This window comes from Nicotiana tabacum, chromosome 24 (genome assembly GCF_000715075.1).
Source record: "Nicotiana tabacum cultivar K326 chromosome 24, ASM71507v2, whole genome shotgun sequence".
Lineage (NCBI taxonomy): Eukaryota > Viridiplantae > Streptophyta > Magnoliopsida > Solanales > Solanaceae > Nicotiana > Nicotiana tabacum.
Genome location: NC_134103.1, coordinates 97,732,143 through 97,753,929, shown reverse-complemented (window position 1 = coordinate 97,753,929; position 21,787 = coordinate 97,732,143). Strand labels below are relative to the sequence as shown.

General features: G+C 39.5%; 1 protein-coding gene across 1 annotated transcript; it reads left to right on the top strand.

Annotated features, from left to right (window-relative positions):
- Positions 1 to 19,725: 19,725 nt before the first annotated feature.
- On the top strand, positions 19,726 to 21,490 carry LOC107802218 (putative glutathione S-transferase). Its single transcript, XM_016625674.2, has 2 exons — positions 19,726 to 20,104; positions 20,928 to 21,490. Exons 1-2 carry the CDS (start codon positions 19,796 to 19,798, stop codon positions 21,288 to 21,290), a joined length of 672 nt encoding a protein of 223 aa, XP_016481160.1. The 5' UTR covers positions 19,726 to 19,795; the 3' UTR covers positions 21,291 to 21,490.
- Positions 21,491 to 21,787: the final 297 nt, after the last annotated feature.

Here is a 21,787-nt window from a genome sequence, read left to right as displayed (position 1 = left end):
CACACTTCATTGCTATTTGGTTGCCTCATTGATTTGCACACGTGGAATACCACCTTTTCATCACCCACTCAGAAAGTGAGTTCTTCACCGTCCACATCAACAAGAGCCTTTCCCGTAGCAAGGAAAGGTCTTCCAAGAATAATCGGCACCTCATAGTCCACTTCACAATCAAGAATGACAAAATTCACCGGAAGAATGAATTTATCAACACGAACCAATACATCTTCAATCACTACCAATAGTCTCTTCATGGTACGATCGGCCATTTGTAATCTCATAGATGTGGGTCTTGGTTTCCCAATTCCCAAAGTCTTGAAAACCGAAAAGGGCATCAAATTGATACTTGACCCAAGATCACAAAGAGTTTTAGCAAACTAGACACTTCCAATGGTACACGGGATTGTGAAAGCGTCGAGATCTTCCAATTTAGGAGCCATTGAATGCACAATTGCACTCACTTGATGAGTTACTTTGATAGTTTCAAAATTCATCGACTGCTTCTTTGTCACCAAATCCTTCATAAACTTTGCATATCCGGGCATTTGTTCTAAGGCTTCAACTAATGGCACATTTATTGAGAGACTCTTCATAATGTCAATGAACTTTTTGAATTGATTCTCACCATTTTGCTTGGCAAGCCTTTGAGGATACGGATGAGGAAGCTTAGGCACTGGTGCCTTAGCCTTTTGTACTACCAATTCCGGTATGTCAATAAAATTATCCCTAGACGGGTTCACTTCTTCTTGAGTCTCTTTCACGTTGTCATCAATATCAATCCGAACTTCATCATTTTGATTGCATCACATTGCTCGGGACCTCTTCTTCTAGTACCATTTGCTCATCGTCCATAAGTTGCATTTGACTTGAGATGGAGCATTTTCACCTTTTCCACTTCTTGTAGTAACGGCCATGGCATGCCTCATATTGTTCCCACCCTTTGGGTTCACTACCGTGTCACTTGGTAGTGCCCCCTTAGGACGAGAATTTAGAGCTTGAGATATTTGCCCCATTTGCACTTCTAGGTTGCGGATCGATGTGTTTTGTGAGGCAGGTTGGCCATCAGAATCGGCATTCTTCTCCATCATTTGCTTAAACATGTTCTCAATACATCCCATTTTATTGTTGAAAGAACTAGGACCATGGAAAGGATAAGGAGGCGGGTTGCTTGATTGTTGATTCATCGGGGGCCTTTGAAAACCCGACCCCCAATTTTCTTGATTGTTACTCCAACCGCCTTTATTATTGCCTCCCCAATTGCCTTGGTTATTGTTGTTATGCCAATTACCTTGATTATTGTTGCCACTCTAACTTCCTTGATTGTTGTTGTTATTCCAATTGCTTTGATTGTTTCCACTACTCCAATTACCTTAGTTGTGAGAATTCCAATTTCCTTGATTGTTTTGAGGTTGCCATTGTTGTTGGCTTGGGCCTTGGAAGTTTTTTCTTTGTCCTTGAAAGTTGTTCACATATTGGATCTCTTCTTCTTGGTCATTATAAGAGTTATCTTGATCAAACCCACTATCTTCTTGCACAAAATTATCCACTCTTTGTTGCACTTGTGGACCCTTTGGTCTCCGTTTGTTCACCATCATATTTACCCCTTCCATTGCATTGACTTGCCTCGGGTTTTGCTCTTGTTGAAGTTGAGCCTTTGCCAATTGGTTCATTGTGGTAGTCAATTTGGCTATGGCTTGCCCATGGTCATGCAATTCTTTGTGAAGGTGAATCATATTGGGATAACCTTGTGGAACATTAGCCCGGGATTGCCACGCCGAAGAAGTGTCCGCCATCTCATCCAAAATATCACATGCCTCCGCATAAGGCGTAGTCATGAAGTTCCCACCGGCAAATTGATTTACTACACATTGGTTGGTTGTGTTGATCCCCCGATAGAAGGTTTGTTGAATCATGTTCTCCGTCATATTATTGTTGGGACACTCTTTAACCATTGTTCTATATCATTCCCATATCTCGTGTAGTGGTTCATTGGGCTCTTGCTTAAATGCTAGAATTTTATCCCGAAGTATGGCCATGTGCCCGGGAAAGAAATACTTAGAAATAAATTTCTCCGCCAATTCATCTCAAATATGAATGGAATGGTTTGGTAAACATTCCAACCAATCTAAGGCTTTCCCCCATAGAGATAAGGGAAAAAGCCTTAGCCTCAAATCATTCTCGGAGATATTTGTTTGTTTACTCCCCCAACGCGTATCCACAAACCCCTTCAAATGTTTGTATGCATTTTGACGCGGAGCACCAGTGAAGAACCCTCGTTGCTCGAGCAAGGTGAGCATCACGTTGGTTTTTTGAAAGTTGCCCTTCCTAATGCGGGGAAGGACTATTGCACTTGCATATCCTTCATTCGGCAACACCCAGTGTGGAGCCGCTCTTGGTGGAGGTGGGTATGGAGCGGGAACATTGTCTTGAGGCACTCGGCCTCGTCTATTGGCATGAGGTTCAAGAGGAACCTTATCCATTTGATCATCCTCAACATCCACATCCCCTAAATCAATATTTATGAGCTCATTGTTTGCCATGGTTGCACCTATAATTTCCCAACACGTTGGTAACACAGAAGGAAATGAAGATATTCCAAAAACACACTCAAATATATAGCTAACACCGTTTTTAGATCCCCGGCAACGGCGCCAAAAATTGATCTCGTCTAAACCACACCTCAAAACAAGGATATGAAACGGTCGATTGCAATAATAGTAACCCAACAACGAGTTGGGATCGAATCCACAGGGAGTTTATATGGGAATTAGAAGTATATATTCTAGTACGTGAGTTTAAACTATCTTAATTTACACTTCCACAAAATGGTTTTGTTTCTATTTATATTTTTGAAACTAAGATTGAAAAGTTAACAAATAAAACTAAGAGAATTATTTTTTTTGTTTTTCAAGTTTATAAAAAGCCTAGGGTTATGACCATAGCCTAGGTGTTCGCCTGATGGGATATAAACCTTAATGCTTGTTTTGTTGATCGGGGTGTATTATAGCTATCAACTCTCAATTACCCACTCAGTACCTCTCGGTCAAGGAGTAGTTTTGTCCAATTTGACTTTCTCAAGTCCAAATGGGTATCACACAAAATAGTTGATAAGAGCTCAAGTCGGGTTATTACTATCTCTAGGTTGAACCCTTTGATTGGCTTGATCAAACTCTCGATTGACTCAATTTCTTGTTAGCCAAGTTTTCCTAGACTAAGTCTCTTTCTCAAGTAGAGACTAATTCAATTAGGCATGAACTAATATTTACAACCATTAATTCTACAAATTAAAGCATGAACAAGGCTAAATAATAAATGCTCAATCATAAACGAGCACTAAATTAGATATCCATAAGGTTTACATACTAGGGCTAGGTCACAACCCTAGTAAAAATCTAGCTACTCATGCCTGAAATTGAAGAAATAAAAAAAGAAATACTAATTAAACTCATATTGGAAAGTCAAAATGATAAAGTCTATGTTACAATATCCCAAAATATAGAAAACTACTAAAAGAAGCAAAGCAAAATGGCTACAGGACTTGATGATGTCAAAACTTGACCTAATTTTGTGAAACTCGTCTATTTATACAAGGCTAAAAATTTCGGACAAAAATGCCCTCCGGGAGGTGCTGCGGCCGCACAATTCCATGTGCGGTCTGCAGAAGTTTTCATCTTTGCAGGAGTTGGGATTCTGCGGCCACATAATTCTCCACTGCGGCCGCGAGGCATTGTTTTTGCGGTCCGCAAATTTATCACTGCGGCCGCAACCTGGTCTTTTGCGGTCATAACCCCATTCTTAAGGGATTGGATTTTGGAAATTTGCACACCCGCTGAAGTTCATCTCCAGTTCTTCATTTATAGCCGCACAATTCCTGTGCGGTCCGCAGTTTGCTAGGAAGCCATGTTGGGATTTGCTTCATTGTTTGCGGCCGCAGATGGAATTTTGCGGTCCGCACTTTGTAAGCTATTGTGCCTTTTGTTGCCTTATGTTTTGATTATCCTTTTTGAGTCGGATTTCATCTCGGGAGTCTGACTTTGGGAACATAATTAAACATTTTTAGACTAAAACAAAAGCTAAAAGGCGCTAATAAGTAGTTAAAATCTTGACTTATCAGTCGGTCCTTATGTTCTTTCATCTGATCTCGGAGCGCCTTATTTTCATTCTCCATTTCTTTCATCATTTTTAGGATGGCTGTAAAGGCGTTATCACCTGCATTATCAATGACATTGTGAGTTATACATGTCATTGGACGGGGTGGTTGATTGCCCTGCTCGTCCGTTCATTAGATCATAGTAGTCCCTGCGGTTTCTGTAGTTGAGCCTGGGGTGGATTTTTTGAGGATGCTCGTCAGCGTGTCGGTCAACCATGCCTTGAGAAGCTTTTTGACAACTGGGGATGCCCCTTCCTCCGCATACGTAGAGGCTCCTTTTCCATGAGGTTTTGTTATGTTGCGATGTGGGGGTGGCGACCCATCTCGCCTAGGGGACGCACTCGGCATCGTATCCTCACCAGCTGTTTCGCAGCTCTCGTTGAGGACGGTTATGAAGTTAGTAGGTAAGTCACTTGTTATCCTCACCCTTTCTTCTTGGTTACCTACCATGTTAAATTTTGCACAAGGAAAGAGAAAAGATCTTGGGCTTGGTGACATTATTGACCAGCATTAGTTATAGATCTAGAGGAGACTAAACATTTAGCTAAGAAATTCCCACAGACGGCGCCAAATTGTTTGACCCAAAAATGTAAATCTTGGTTCAAATAATTAATTTTCATTAAACATAGGTGAATCTTAGTTAAGAATAATATCCTCAGATCTTGTAAATAAGAAAAGGTGGTTGAATGGCGTTTATGAGGACAATAATGATTCTATGTAATAAATGTCTTTTACTATCAAGAACAACAGCAGTATGAGTGATATTCAATAAATGACAATATAATGGCACTCATGTAATTAAGAAGAATAATTTAATCAGTAAGAGGTGGAACAAAACAACCTTCCACATGACAATGATTGAACGATAGATCGTCAAACGACTGAGGATTCCTCGGATCTGACGAGAATCTTAGTGAATAGTGAAGTCTTGTATTGAGTGAAGAATGAATCTTTTTCAAAGTGTTGTTCTTACAATTGAGTCTCATGTGCCCCTATTCTCACTCATTTTCCTATTTATATGAGATATATTCCTAGTAAACCCTAATAGTACATGCACAAAGAACATCCACAGAATATTCTCTTTAATACTCTATTACGAAAACTAGTTGTTACAGCTTCATTGACGGTGCTCGACCTCGACCATGATTGGCACCTCGACCACGGCTCATGTTGACTCTTTGGCTATGAGCTTTACTGCTTCCTGGTCCACCTCAACTTACGGCGGCTCGAAATCCCTTTTCTTAGTATTACCTTATTTCAAATATTCTAAAGCGGATTTTGACCCATACAATATCCGAATATGTTTTATTTCAATTTCTTGATGGGCTTATTTTGTTGTACATTGTCCATTTTAAAAATGGATTTTTTTCTTCCTATACAATATTTGAAACTTATTTACCAAAATTATCCTAATTTTTTATATTACCCGCCCTAAACAAAGATTACTTATAAATTATATATATTTCACCTTAAAATGCTCCCAATCCATTATTAGTGCCTTAAATTAAGGGATTCTTTTCTTGGAAAAAGGCATAACTGAAGGGAACAATGGTGTTAACCACCTTTCCCTTCCCCGATCAACTATATTTTTAAAAAAAGAAAAGAAAAGAAAGCAAACAGACTGGAGAGTACAAAATAAGAAATACTTCTATGCAAATGTCACCCTAATTGTTATTTCTTTAAAATCTTTTCTGTAGACAAGCATATTGTCTGAATTTTGGAAACAAAAGAAGAAAGAAAACTGCTTCAGCCAGTGCAATGATCGTGTAGCAATGTTAATATGCAAACAAGTGAAGCCGGAAATATTTCAATAATTTCTCTAATAATTTTGACGAAAATTCCATCTCATTAGAATATAGTTTGATATATTTTGTCACTTATCCATAAATAAAATATAAATATTATATTATTCTTCTCATAAGAAAAAATTTGAATGGCAAACAGGCCAGAAAAGGAGGACCCTCTTAATTTACCAATAAAAGAAACCAACTGACATCTATAAGTTGGGGCAAAGCGGGCACAAGGTTAATAAGAAAAAGAAAGAAAAGAAAACTAAAACACAATCTATTCAGTGAGGACTTCTTTCATGACAACACAAGCCCCAGTTTACAAAAATCAATGCCTTTAATCAACACATCATATTTCAAGAAAAGAATAATGCATGATACAATAACATACAAATTAAAAATAAATTTCATACAAATTTTGATATATCTACAACAACAAACATAATAAAAATAAATTTCATACAACTAATTATACAATATACAACTTATTTACAACTTATCTACAACTTTCATACATCCTTCTTACCCAGTTAAATATAACTATAACATCATACAACTTAAATACAATTTTCATATAAATTTTATACAATATGTCTTTTGTATATTTTGTATCTGATTTGTATAGATTTTGTATGTGGTGTGTGCTTCTTCTTCTCTAAAATTCCAATCAAAACTTTCTCTCTTAATACAATTTTGATACATATCAACAACTTTATGTAAAAAAGATAGTATTGATAACTTAAATATAAATTTTATACAACAATTCATACATTATACAACTATTTTTAAACTTTCATACAACATTCAAATAATAAAAAATATATACAGTCAAACCTCTCTATAACAACATCGTTTGTTCCGAAATATTTTGGCTTTTATAGTGAATGGTTATTATACACCTATAACAGCATTTGGCGTTTGAATATATCTTGGTTGTTATAGACAAAAATTATCCAAAAATTATTTTTTTTTCTTTTTTAATATTAGATGTAAAGGTAAAAAAAATTAAATTCAAAATCTCAAAAGATATGAATATTTCACAAATTAAATGCTAAAGAAATCTAATACATTATTAAAAAAATTCATAACTAAACGTACAAACATTTAAACTCTAAGGCACACAATTAAATCTTTCAAGATTGATGGAAGAACTCCATAATTGTAGCTTGTTTCGTAAATTCCAATCTCTTATTAGCGGTATAACGCTTGAATCGGCGAAGATTTTCATCCAAACTTTCAGCAAAAGAGTATCACATGCAAATCTCTTCAAATAAAAAATTATGATGTGCATATCTTTAAAAAAAATGAATATATTACATTTACATATTATTGGCATTTGTCCGATATAAAATATATCATGTGTAGATTTTAAAATAAAAAAGAATGATATGCATATCTTCAAAAAGTATAAATAAATCTTTTAAGTATCTTTTGGTATTTTTCTAATGAAAAATATATCATCTGAAGATCTTCAAAAAAATATAATAATAATAATGTGCATACATTCATGGAACGTACTGTTATCTTTAAGATATATATTTCTATTATAAGTTTATATTAAAGTTATAAAATATTTGATTAAAATATTTAAAATTATTATTAATAATAATCTTAGAAAATCTACATGGCTGTTATAGAGGGGTAATTTTACAAAGAGCGTACTGTCATAAAGATGGTTGTTGCTGTTATAGATAAAAAGTTATTATAGAGAGGTAAAATATAACATAAAAATCGGTTCTGAGAAAAACTAGGCTTTTATATTGAATGGCTGTTATATAGGGATATTGTTATAGAGAGGTCTGTCTGTAACTACAACAAAATACAACTTACATACAATTATACTACAACTTTACTATAATTTCGTAAGTATATGGTATGTCATGTGTTCTTCTTCTTCTTCGAGTTTCAATCTGAGATTCAGCCAAAATCAAGTCTAATCTTCATCAAACACCCTCAAAATTGAGATATAAAATCCAAACAATATTCTCAATTATTTGCAACAACACCTAATCCAAACAAATAATGGATTTTGAAAACCCAAATTCGAATTCAAAGCTTCAAAACTTTTTAATGGTTGTCAATGGTGGAGAGTCAAACACCTTCAAAATTTATTGATTGACAATTTCAATTTGAACACTAATTGTGCAACATAAAAGGAAATTGATAAATTAAAACTTTATAGTAAAACGATTGAAATCCATTGATAAATTCCATTAAAAATATATACAACATGAAAGGATAAAAAATAGAGAACATCAGAGGAAGAAAAATTAGGGAAAGAACAAAGAATGAGAGATGGGGAGATAGAGAGAGAGTGCAGAGAGAGAGAGAGAGAGAGAGAGAGAGAGAGAGAGAGAGGGGGGAGAGAGAATAAGTATGGAAAATAATTGATTCCTTATTCAATTCCTAATATAAATGGATACTCATTTAATTCCTAAAATGTATTATTTACCCTAAAATTCGAGTAACAATTAAACTTATTTAGTGATTTTAAGGATACGTGATTTAACCCAATACCACTTGATAAACAAGGAATTGAATAGATAATCTGAATAGTAAAATAAATCAAACCAGTGTTCTAGCACTGCTTTCAACCTCGATTCGAGATGGTCTCGAGGTTGGGTAACAAGAACAGTAAAAAACAGAAAATAAACAATGATGAACCATAATGGATAGTAAATGAAATAGAGAGCAGCATTTGTGTATATTCTTATCATTCAAAATCCTCCCTACAAATGAATGGGCCCCTCTTTATATAGTATAGGAATCCTAAATAAGGTACAATTCTAATAATGGAAACAAATTCCATGATTGGTGTCAATAACAGCTTGATTCGATCTATTCCGGGATTTCCGCCAAGATCTTCGGTCGGTTGCTAATATCTCACCATTCCGTTATTATGCTCAGTCTCGATCTTCAGCGAGCACTTCGATCTTCATGCTCCATTCTCTGCCATTGAGCTCGAGCCTGGTCTTTTACGAGCTTACTCTCGAGGCAGCTCCCCGTGCCTACGAAATCGGACATGCCCGATTTCGATCGTATACAGATAGTCCCCGCGTTTCTTGGAATAAAATGATAAGAAATGATTTGAGCCTCCATCTTCTGAAACCTCGATCATGACGTCGTCCTCATGACGTAAGCGACGGATGCGACCGAAATGTCCCGTCGGTTCAGTTCCCCGAATCATTAATACCTGTTAGTTAGCGGTCGACCACTAGCGCCATCGAACCGTCGCCGTGAGCCTATAAATACCCGCTCCTTCATTGAATCAAACTTTACTTTTTCTCTAATCAAACCTCTAAGTCTTCTCACTCTTTTCGTCTCCTCCTTTTCGCCGTCTGTAGAGCCAGCTTCGCTAGCACCGAAACCACCAGTTTTTGTCTTCCTTCGCCCTTCTTTACTTATACCAATGGCAAAAACTTCAAAGACCGTACCGCAGAAGGAGAAAGCTTCTTACTCCTCTTCCCGGTCGTCCGGCGACAAGGTGCCGGTGGAGCCGCTTCCCCACGAGTACGTTCCTGGCCCGTGCACTCTAAAATCTGACTTCAAGGTCGAAAATCCTTTATTGATCCCGGGCCGATGCAAACATATGTTGATATACATGTGCTCAATAACGAAGAGCCACCTCGAGGCAAGGAAGAGGGACTGCAACTGGGGTCCCGAGGTCGTGGTGCAAATTCCTGCTCCCGAAGAGAGCATCACCACTTATGTGGAGGGGTTCTTAAGTGTTTACACTTACCCCTTCACATTGGGTCCCCTCGACCTAGTGATTATTGATCTCTGTAAAAGATACCAGGTCACCCTCGGCCAAATCCACCTTTCTCTATGGCACATAGTAATCATGTCGTGCTTCTTTTCTAGCAAGGCCGAGGGGCTGGAGTTTACTTTAAATCACATCATGCGGTTGTACCGGCCTCAAATCTATCGAGGACTAATCAGGCTCCAACGCCGGGCAACGAAGGCCTTGTTCTTGAGCATCGACGATGACAAGGATCGGGGTTAGATGAGCCGTTTTATACGGGTGAGGACCCGCGACATTATCCCAGTGGAGAAGATGTCGTCCCCTGAGGAGTGAAACTTCGAACGTTAGTGATCTTTTAAACTTTGTTCTTCGTACCTTCTTCGACTTCACCTAATATCCCCTTTCGACATTTAGCTATTCCTTGGATGCCTCAAGCGGTGCCTGACCTCGAAGATTGGGTTCGGAAGTTAGCCTCAACTTCCACTTATGCCGAACGCACATGGCGTGATTTGGCAAGGGGCAGATGGGAGGCCAAGAACCACGGTAAGGATCTCCTTTTTCATGTCTTGAAACACTTTTTGTACTTCATTCATCACTAATTTTCTTTCATGCAAGCCTGACCAAGGATGCCATTTTGAGGCCCTCGAGTGGAGAGGAAGAAACCAAGTCCCCAGTTCCAAAGCTGGGGAAAGACAAGAAGCGGAAGAGTGCCTCGTAGTCCGAGGACCCCAAGCCCAAACCTCGAAGGGTGAGGAGGAAAGTAATCACTCTCACGATGGACTCGGTTCAAAAACTGAGGGATGAAAAAGAGGAAGAAAAGGAAAATGCCTCGACACTGACGGTCCGACCTAGGAAAGCCATCGAGGTCACCAAACCTTCTAAGCCAACGACGGCTGCTAAAATCAAGCCTCGTGTCGAAGAGGCTTCCAAAAAGAAATCGGGTGAGGATCTCGAATCATCAGAGGTCGAGATCGTTCCTTGGCCATCTGCAACGGTTCTGAGACCCCGAAGATTGATCAGAGCGTCGAGCGACTTTCACGGGACCATGACAGCAGGTTACTTGCCTTCTCTTCTTACTTTTTCTGAGGAGGCACTAAGGGAGGCTCGAGAGTTGAAGACCCCTGATATAGGCGGAGGCTCTAGTGTAGGGGATCCCTTTTGGGATTGCTTTACTAGATTCGATGATGCCTCTAATATCAGTGACGCTTCTATTCTTTTAGAAGAGGCCCAACGTCTCATATCACGGGTAAGAATAAGTTAATGCACTTCTTTTCTTTACTCTTTTTTCTCTAAATCTGACTTGTGCTTTCCTTTTTTGTACAGGCCTTCACCAAGTTTTGAGCTGACCTTAGCCAGTATGAAACTGAGCTCCAAAAGGTCTCGGAGGAGAGGAACGCTCTGAAGCTTCTTTGTGGCCAAAAGGACGAAACTATAAAGGAACTTCAAGCGGATTTGGCCGAGGCTCATGAGGAAGAGTCCGGGCTAGATAAGCAGGTAACCATCCTTTTGATAGAGTATGGACTCGACCTAACTATGGAGGCTAATACTTCACTATCTCAGCTGCAGCAAAAGGTCGAAAGGATGAAGCTACTTCGGGGAGAAGTCGATCAGGTCAAGGCCTATTTTGATCAGTGGAAGGAGAATATGGACCGCCTGGCTGTGAAAAAAGAAACTATATTGGACAAACTGTCATCGGCCGAGGTTCAACTTCGGGGCATCAAAGAGAAAAGTTCGGCCCAAGCTAAGAGGATCGAGGAGCTTGAAACCAGGCTTGTTGAGGCCAAGGCGGAGATTGAGAAGACAAAGGTCATGGCGGACAAGTCCATTGCCATGTACCAGGCCGATGCTGAGGCTGCTCAAATGCAGCTAAGGGAGGCTTCTAACCGAGAGCGATGGATCATTAACTCGGCGAAGTGTCAATCTCAGAGGTAAACCCTCGAGGAAATCCATACCCGAGGTTTTGACCTATCCGAGGAGACAGCCCGAGCCAAGGTGCTTGAAGCTGAAGCCAGGCAGCTTGCCTCCTATGATGACGAAGACGATGATGAAGAAGGCAGTCGAGGTGGATCCGATGAGGGGCCTGAAGGAGAAATTGCTCCCGAAGAAGAGGTCGAAACCGGACGTAGTTAGGACTTAGTTTCTCTTTTTGTAAGACCTTGATCGGTCTCTTGTACATAACCTTTTTTACTAATATATAATAGAAAATTTTCTTTTGAATGTCTTCTCAGTTTTATGTTCAAACATGTTTTGTGCTTTTGCCTTATGAAAATTTTATTGTTGCAGCCTATGTAATCGAGTGAACACTAGCTCGAACTTAAAACAGACCCTTAGGTTTTTTAGACACGCAAGGGCGAGTTCCCGAGCTCAATAATATGTTCGAGATATCGGATGGCTTGATCGATGCCATGACCGCACTGTTTTGATAACTAAGTTCGAGTAAGTTTCGAACTTAGAATAGAACAAACCCATAGGTTTTTTATCAAATAATGGGTAATTTTCAGTAACATATCCCTTAAGGTTTTATGGCGGATCTTTGAGCTAAATTCAAGTCAGCTTTATTTGAACTCGGAATAATGGAACCCTTAGGTCCGAGTTGAGTGAGAATAAGGTCTCGAACTCTAAATGTATTGGCCCTTAGGCCCTTTTAGGTTGGGCCCATATGGCCTCTAAAAGATGGCTATTATTTCCCCCTTTCGGCTTAAAAGACTTGGTAAAAATTTCTTTATGCCTTAGCATGTATTTTTTACCCATTGGGTTTTTTGAGGGTCCGATGTCGGTTGAAACCCTTTTGCTTTTTTTGCCTTAGCACATTTGTGTTAAGATAATTTGATACCTCTTAAGGTTTTTCGAGGGCTGTTTTTATCGAAGCCCTTTTGATTATTTGCCGAGGGTAGCCTTTTTTAATCGGTTTTTCAAAGAATTTGAAGGCCTATCGTTATTGCGGAATTCGGACGTCTCTAAGCCGCGTTATTTAGGTCGTAGCCGGCCGTAGCCTCTAGTTCGGTCGTAGCCTTCGGGTATGTATTTTGGCTGTAGCCTTCGGGTATGCCTCTTGGGCTTATTTCCCAATAACATTTCGAACTAGTTTTAAATGCCAGTCCCCGAGAATGGTGGCCTTGGCCTGTAAATCGAAGGGTACCTCTTTGAGGTCTTATGAATTTGAGTTTAGATAACTCGAATATGCCTATCATCGATGGCAGTCCCCGAGTGTATATTTGCACTTTGGCTCTTGAGCCGTTTCTCACAATATCATAAGCATGAGGTTTGCATAATAGAGAATTTTCTTCGAGACACAAAATGTTTAATGAAGGAAGAATGATTCTTTGAATAATTTATCCATGCGCACATGTTTTGCCATCGGGGCTCGACTAATCTATATGGACACGGCTTACTTGGTCGTTTGGCCCATTACAAAGCTTCCCTATCGAGGCCCTTTGATATGAAATACTATTCCCGAGAATACAACATTCGAGGGTGATGCCCTCCAGTATTCGAGGTTGATTTCAAAGAAGCCTTGGATACTATTGAATTGTCCTCAGGTAGCACATAATTGTTGCCTTGTTAAAACCCTCACCAGAAAAACCCAGTTGGGATAAAAACCAATCTAAGGGAAAAAGAGTGCAATGCGTACTTTAAAACCTGAGGTCTTGATGTCTTTGGTCGAACTCCTGCAATGAGTTAGCGTCGAATATATATAAACGAAAGAAGGGAGAAAGTCATACCTTAACAATAATATCGTTTGAGAAGTGATATGTTCCAGTTGTTTGGCAGTGGTTTGCCGTCCATCGTTCCGAGTTTATAAGACCCTTTTTCCGACTATATCGAGGACTTGATAGGGTCCTTCTCAATTTGGGCCGAGATTCCCTTCAATAGGATCTCGAGTGTTGATAGTGACCTTTCTTAGGACTAAGTCCCCGACCCTGAAGTGGCGAAGGTTGGTTCTTCTATTGTAATACCTTTCGATTTGATACTTTTGTGCAGCTATTCGAACGAGTGCTGCTTCTCGTTTTTCATCTAATAATTCAAGGCTAGTATTCATAGCCTCGTGGTTTGATTTCTCCGATGCACGTCGAAACCTTGCGCTGGGTTCTTCGACTTTGACTGGAATTAAGGCTTCGGAGCCATACACTAAGGAAAACGGAGTTGCCCCTGTACTGGACTTCGATGTTGTTCGATATGCCCAAAGGACTTCGGGCAGAATTTCTCTCCATTTCCCTTTAGCTTCATTCAACCTTTTCTTCAGGTTTTGGATGATAGTCTTATTCATCGATTCGGCCTGTCCGTTCCCACTAGGGTGATACGGTGTTGACTATATCCTTTTCATTTTATGGTCTTCGAGAAATTTTATCACTTTACTGCCGATAAATTGTTTACCATTGTCCATACTATTTCTGCGGGTATCCCAAATCGATACACGATGTGATCCCAGATGAAGTTTATAACCTCTTTTTATCTCACTTTATCGAACGCATGTGCTTCAACCCATTTAGAGAAATAGTCAATAATAAATAAAATGAACTTAGCTTTACCTGAGGCCGATGGAAGAGGGCCGACGATATCCATCCCCCATTTCATAAATGGCCATGAGGATAGGACTGAATGAAGTTGTTCTCCGGGCTGATGGATCATCGGTGCAAATCTTTGACATAAAGCACCATCTATCAAAAGGGTCCATACCCCCGATGACGTACCCGATTTTAACAAGAGTTCCTTTTCAACTTCGGGTACGAGGGTTGGCGTGAAATCGGCCACGAAGTCCGCTAAAATTTTAGACTTGATGGCCGTCCGGGGTTGATATTCGATGTCGTACCTACTGAGTTCGACGGCCCATTTGGCCAATCGGCCCGACAGTTCGGGCTTGTGCAAAATATTACAAAGTGGGTAAGTGGTTAATACGCATACTGGGTGACATTGAAAGTATGTTCTTAACTTTCTAGAGGCGCTTATCAGTGCAAGTGCCAATTTTTCTAAGTGTGGATATCTAGTTTCTGCTTCTCCTAAGGTTCGACTTACATAATAAACAAGAAATTGTGTACCTTGCCCTTCTCGAAATAGGACACCACTTATCACGATTTCCGATACTGCCAAGTACAAGTAAAGTTTCTCATCTGCCTTTGGAGTATGAAGCAATGGTGGGCTCGATAAGTATCGCTTCAACTCTTCCAATGCATGTTGGCATTTCGGGGTCCATGCGAAATCGTTCTTCTTTTTGAGTAAAGAGAAAAATATGTGTCTTCGATCCGATGACCTCGAAATAAATCGGCCTAAGGCAGTTATCCGTCCAGTTAGCCTCTATACGGCTTTTATACTATCCACGATGGTTATATCTTCGATGGCTTTGATTTTATCGGGGTTGATCTCGATCCCCCGATTCGATACTATGAAGCCAGGGAACTTGCCCGAACCAACCCCAAAAGCACATTTCTCGGGGTTAAGCTTCATATTGTATTTCCTTAAAATCTCGAACGTTTTCTGCAAATGAGCCAAATGGTCCTCTGCACGCAGGGGCTTAACTAGCATGTCATCAATATAAACCTCCATTGATTTACCTATTTGTTCTTCGAACATTTTATTCACTAGGCGTTGGTAAGTAGCTCTTGCATTTTTTAGCCCGAAGGGCATTACATTATAACAATATGTTCCATACTTAGTGATAAATGAAGTCTTTTCTTGGTCTTCCGGGTTCATTTGGATTTGATTGTACCCGGAATAGGCATCGAGAAAAGTAAGGATCTCGTGGCCGGCCGTGGCATCGATCATGCGATCGATGTTAGACAGTGGAAAAGAATCTTTGGGGCACGCCTTGTTTAAATCCTTATAATCTACACACATTCTAAGTTTATCCCCTTTTTTAGGGACTACAACTACATTGGCTAACCATTCGGGATATTTTACCTCCTGAATGCATCCCATTTTGAGAAGTTTAGTTACCTCGTCCTTTATGAATACGTGCCTTACTTCAGACTGGGTCTTCTCATTTTGAGAAGCCGATGTGTCGTTACCTCCGGTGGAATCCCTGTCATGTCTAAATGGGACCAAGCAAAACAATCTATGTTATCAACAAGAAATTAAATAAGTTTTTTCTTGAGTTCGGGGGTTAATCCCGTTCCCAGGGATACCTTTTGTTCGGGCAGATACTCGATCAATATAACCTGTTCCAGCTCATCGACCGTTGATTTGGTGGCGTCAGTATCTTCGGGAACAACAAAAGTTCAAGGGGTCAGAAAATCCTCCTCTTCTTCTTCTATCTCCCGCTTCCCCGATTCGGTCGAGGCTGGTGGATGTGATTGCTATTTGACTTCCTGTTTATCTTTGATGCTCGACCTTTTCGAGGTTGATAGTGTCGATATCGATGTTACCTCATCGACCGCAAACATTTCCTTTGCAGCATGTTTCTCCCCGTATACTATTTTTACACCGTCTGATGTCGAAATTTTATCATTTGGTGGAGAGTCGAAGGGACTGCTCTCATGTTGTGGATCCAAGGCCTTTCGAGTAGGGCATTGTACCTCATGTCGCCCTTTATCATGTGGAACTTAGTATCTTGAATGGTTCCAGCCACGTTCACCAGCAGAATAATCTCCCCTTTAGTTGTTTCACTGGCCATATTAAAGCCATTTAGGACCCGAGCTGCGGGCACGATTTGATTTTGTAGGCTGAGCTGCTCCACAACCCTCGATCAGATGATATTCTCCGAGCTACCTGGATCTACTAAAATACGCTTAACTTGAACTTTATTTAATAAGATAAAAATAACCAGAGCATCGTCATGGGGCTGAGAAACACCTTCTGCTTCTTCGGCGTTGAATGATAAAGTGCTTTCGGACACATAATATCGGGTTCATTTTTCCCTAATGATTGATACCTTAGTGCGTTTGAATATGGGTCCCTGTGGAATGTCGACCCCACCGACGATCTTATGAATGACATGTTGGGGTTCCTCCTGTTCATTTTTCCTATTGGCGTCTCTTTCTCTGAAATAATTCTTGACTCGATCGCTGAGGAACTCTCGAAGGTGGCCCTCATTGAATAGACGGGCTACCTCCTCCCTTAATTGCCTGCAATCCTCGGTTTTGTGACCATGCGTGCCATGATACTTGCATATCAAATTTGGGTTTCTTTGAGAAGGATCAGTTTGTATGGGTCTGGGCCACCTAGTATCTTTGATCCTTCCGGTTGCCGATACAATTCATGATGCATCAATGCTAAAGTTATATTCCGATAACCGAGGTGCTTCTGTGGGATCGGCATACTTGCCAAAACCACTCTTTCTCATAAGTCTCCGAGAATTCTGTCCTCGATCACTTCTCCGATCGTTCCTGGCGGAATTGCGTCCTGAACCATTATCCTTATTGTTCCTTTGATCTGCGGTATATGGTTGATATCGGTCTCTGTTCGACCTTGTCTCCCTATCGACGTCCCTATGGTTTTTAACTACCGACATGTTTGGATGTGCTGAACCGGAAGGGGCTCCTAATTGATCGTCCTCGACCCTGATCTTCGATTGGGATCGATTGTGCACATTTGCCCAAGTTACAGCTGGATATTCGATCAAATTTTGTTTCAACTGACGTGATGCTATCGAACTCCGCTCGTTCAACCCTTTGGTGAAAGCTTGAACGGCCCAATCATCTGTGACCGGTGGCAAATCCATGCGTTCCATTTAAAATCGGGACACGAACTCCCTCAGAATTTCATTATCCCTTTGTCTTACCTTGAAAAGGTTTGATTTCCTCGTTGCGACCTTTATGGCCCTGGCGTGTGCCTTTACGAAAGAATCTGCTAACATGGCAAATGAGTCGATGGAATTTGGTGGCAGGTTGTGGTACCAAATCATTGCTCCCTTCGAAAGGGTCTTTCCGAATATTTTCAACAACACAGATTCGATTTCATCATCCTCTAAATCATTATCCTTGATGGCGCATGTATATGAAGTAACATGCTCGTTGGGATCGGTGGTACCATTATATTTGGGTATGTCTGGCATTCGAAACTTCTTTGAAATAGGCTTCGGAGCCGCACTTGGAGGAAAGGACTTTTGTACAAACTTCTTTGAATCCATCCCTTTCAAGATTGGCGGTGCCCCCGGTAGCTGATCAACTCGAGAGTTGTATGTCTCTATTTTTTTATCGTTGGCTTCTATTCTCTTCTCCCCTGATTCAATTCTTTTGGTGAGCTCCTCGAGCATTTTAATTATCGCAGGATCAGTCCCCGATTTGTTACCATTCGGCCTCTCCGGTACTGGCTCGGTACGGCAAGTTATTTCCGGCTCGACCCTATTCAGAGCTCTATGTTGAATTTGTAACTGAGCAATAGCGTCTTGCTGAGCCTAAAGCATCTCGAATATTACTTGGAGACTGACTCCCTCGTCTCTTTTGCCCTGTATTCCTTGGCCACTAGATCAGACTTCTCTGCGTACACTCCCATCGAGATCTGCGCCTAGGTCCGCATTTAGAGCAACGTGCGAACTGATATCGATGGGGTTAGTAACCGGTACTCCCCCGTGATTAGCCTGTGGCACTTCGATTCCTGGAGCAATCACATTTTCGTTTTCACCATGGAATCCGAGGCTATTGTCACCGTGTGTGGATGCGTTTTGTGAGTTTGACATGTTTTAACCTGAAAGCAAAGATACTTGACAAGAACAAGCGTAAAATAGTGTGTCTCACCAGAATCAGTACTGAAAAATCACTATTATCCTTATCCCCACGGTGGGCGCCAAACTGTTTACCCTAAAATTCGAGTAACAATTAAACTTATTTAGTGGTTTTAAGGATATGTGATTTAATCCAATACCAATTGATAAATAAGGAATTGAATAGATAATCTGAATAGTAAAATAAATCAAACCAGTGTTCTAGGAGTGCTTTCGACCTCGATTCGAGATGGTCTCGAGGTTGGGTAACAAGAACAGTAAAAAACAGAAAATAAACAATGATGAACCGTAATGGATAATAAATGAAATAGAGAGCAGCATTTGTGTATATTCTTATCAGTCAAAACCCTCCCTACAAATGAATGGGGTCCCTCTTTATATAGGAGAGGAATCCTAAATAAGGTACAATTCTAATAATGGAAACAAATCCCATGATTGGTGTCAATAACCGCTTGATTCGATCTGTTCCGGGATTTTCGCCGAGATCTTCGATCGGTTGCTAATATCTCGCCATTCCGTTATTATGCTCGGTCTCGATCTCCAGCGAGTATTTCGATCTTCATGCTCCATTCTCTGCCATTGAGCTCGAGCCTGGTCTATTACGAGCTTACTCTCAATGCAGCTCCTCGTGCCTACGAAATCGGACATGCCCGATTTCGACCGTATACATGTATATAATTGGTAAATTGTATATGCCTATATAATTAAATTGAAACTTGAATAAGGAGAGTAATAAAGTTTCAAATAGTGTATAGGAAGGTAAAAATCTCTTTTAAAAATTATAGTTTTTTTAGTCTAATAGAAATTATATTTGAAGTTTTATCACACCTTTCTATAAGAAACCAAATCCAAACGTAAGAAGCCGACAACCGCAAACGATTCATAGGGCCCCAAGGAGCCGAATACCGACGTCTCCCCGTATGTCAGCATTGAAAATAACATCGTTGTCCCAGTTGCTAAATGTAGATAAAATAAAGTAACGTTGCAGATTATTGCGTTGACCAACATTATTCAGAATACATGTAGTATTGATTTGAAATAAATAATTAGAGAAATACATAACTTTGAGAAAGCTCATTACAAATAGTAACAAATAAAACTGATAAAGCTAGTATTGTAAATGCCGCAACCTTTGTTTATCTGATTATATTTGTTATAAAATCCAGGCTCCAAGCAATCTTAACATCAATAAACAAGTCGTGTGTCTAGAAATTTTCAAAAGTAGCCAGCAATATTTAATGAATAGAAGCTTCCACGACTTCGTATTAAGTCGTCACCGCACATGCAAACATTGTACCAGTCAGCTTCAACTGTCAAACAAGAAATAAATTAGATTGGTGGATAAGAAATTTCTTTTGACTTTTCAAGCTATAAAAGAACACCAATATCAATTCATACCATCATAACAAAATATTTTAACATAATAACAGTTGTGACTTGTGAGAGTTAGAAATTGTAAGAGAATGTCAAGAGTGAAGTTGCTTGGACATAGTGGGAGCCCTTTTAGTCGCAGAGTTGAATGGGCTCTGAATATTAAGGGCATAGAATATGAGTTGATAGAAGAAGATTTACCGAACAAGAGCCCTCTGCTTCTTCAATCAAACCCTGTTCATAAGAAAATCCCAGTGTTGTTGCACAATGGCAAGCCCATTGCTGAGTCACTTGTAATTGTTGAATATATTGATGAGACATTTGATGGCCCTTCCATTTTGCCTAAAGACCCTTATGACAGAGCAGTTGCACGTTTCTGGGCTAAGTTCCTCGATGAGAAGGTAAGTTGAATTCCCTTGCTCTACGTTGCTACATACATTTACACCATGGTAATGTAATAAATGGCCAATGACTCTTCATGTTTAATGTGCTGAGAGCAGGAACGGATTTAAGGCACGGAAGGGGGTTCGTCTGAAAATATATAAGGCAAATTCTTCTTGTGCATCTATATTATATATCCCCTTGACATAGTTCAAAAGCATAGCTCAATAGTCAAGGGGTTCAAAACCTTTGTGAAATTGCTAGTTCAATTCTCACTTGCCATAGTCTCTATAAATTTTTAATTTTTTTCTTTTTTGAACCCACTTAGCAGAAATCCTGCTCCCCGTCGCTAGCTGAGAAAATGGATTGTTGTCTCATTATATGATCTAGAATAATTCTTACCTCATGTATTAATTTTAGGTACTATTAACAGCGGGTTGCCACTTAGACAATTTTAGACCCATGATAAAGTGCAGCATGTTACGCTAAGTTTCCGCTATGCGCGGGGTCCAAAAGAAGACCGAATCGGATTAGGATTGAATCAGGCAGCCTTATCTTAAATTTCTATAAGAGGTTGTTTTCGCCGTATGAATCCGTAACTTCCTGATTATAACAAATTTTACTGTTACTTCAAGGTTTTCGTTCAAAATTAGACCCATGATATATTAATTTTGAAGTTTTAAACTTCAACGCGATTGTCACTTTTGGCCTAATTTCGGAAAAGTGAGCAACTTCTAAATATAAAACCACAAAAGTGATTATTTGAATAAATCAGATTGAGTTTAGGTCAAAGTCTATTTTCTTTGTAGTTCACTTTGTTTATAATGTCCTACCTTTTCTCAGTGCTTGCCAGCAGCGTGGAAAGCTTTGTGGAGTAAAGGAGAGGAGCAAGAGAAAGATAAAGAGGAAACATATGAGGTACTTAAAGTTCTAGACAATGAACTCAAGGACAAGAAGTTCTTTGGCGGAGAAAAAATTGGATTTGTTGACATAGCAGCCAATTTTGTTGGATTTTGGGTGGGAATTGTTGAAGAAGCTACTGGAGTAGTGTTAGTGACTAGTGAAAAGTTTCCCCATTTATGTGTGTGGAGAGATGAGTACCTTAACTGCAGTCAAGTCAAGGAAAATATGCCTAATAGGGATATGTTGCTTGGTTATTTCAAAGGTCGAGTCCAAGCTGCAGTTACTGCCACTGCTCCCAAATGAACTATATGAAATTTCAAGAGCTTTTTGTGGGAATAAAATCATAAATCTAGCTAGCTTTCTAGAAATGAGATTTGTCATAAGAAAAATAAAGCTTTCTCAACTTAGTGATGTACTTGTTTTCCTCTTCTTCTTCTTTTATCTTTTATATTGTTATAATTTACATATTGTGGAGAATAAACAGTTCTTGATCGTGTCTTTTATGGATGGATGTTGAAATCAAGATTTCAATTGATTAAAGATGTCGTTACATAAATAGCCGGCCAAAACTCAATATTTATTTTTTCTAGTCAGTATACATAGAGTATACATTAATAATACATAGTTATACATGAGATTAGGTGGACCACTATTTGGATTAATTCTTCGTTAAAAAAGATTGAATCACGATGTCACCTATCAGGCCTTTGAACAATTTGTGGGTTTTATCCTTGTAAAGCTTTATAAACTTTTGAAGAGTACAGTGACTTGGGCCATCAAAATCTTTTGGGAAATCTTTG

What these genes read in the sequence shown, in the direction of transcription:
- LOC107802218 (XM_016625674.2), top strand. Translation starts at nt 19,796, where the DNA reads ATGTCAAGAGTGAAGTTGCTTGGACATAGTGGGAGCCCTTTTAGTCGC. An exon ending in CTAAGTTCCTCGATGAGAAG is followed by an intron (nt 20,105 to 20,927) that starts GTAAGTTGAATT and finishes ACCTTTTCTCAG; the next exon opens with TGCTTGCCAGCAGCGTGGAA.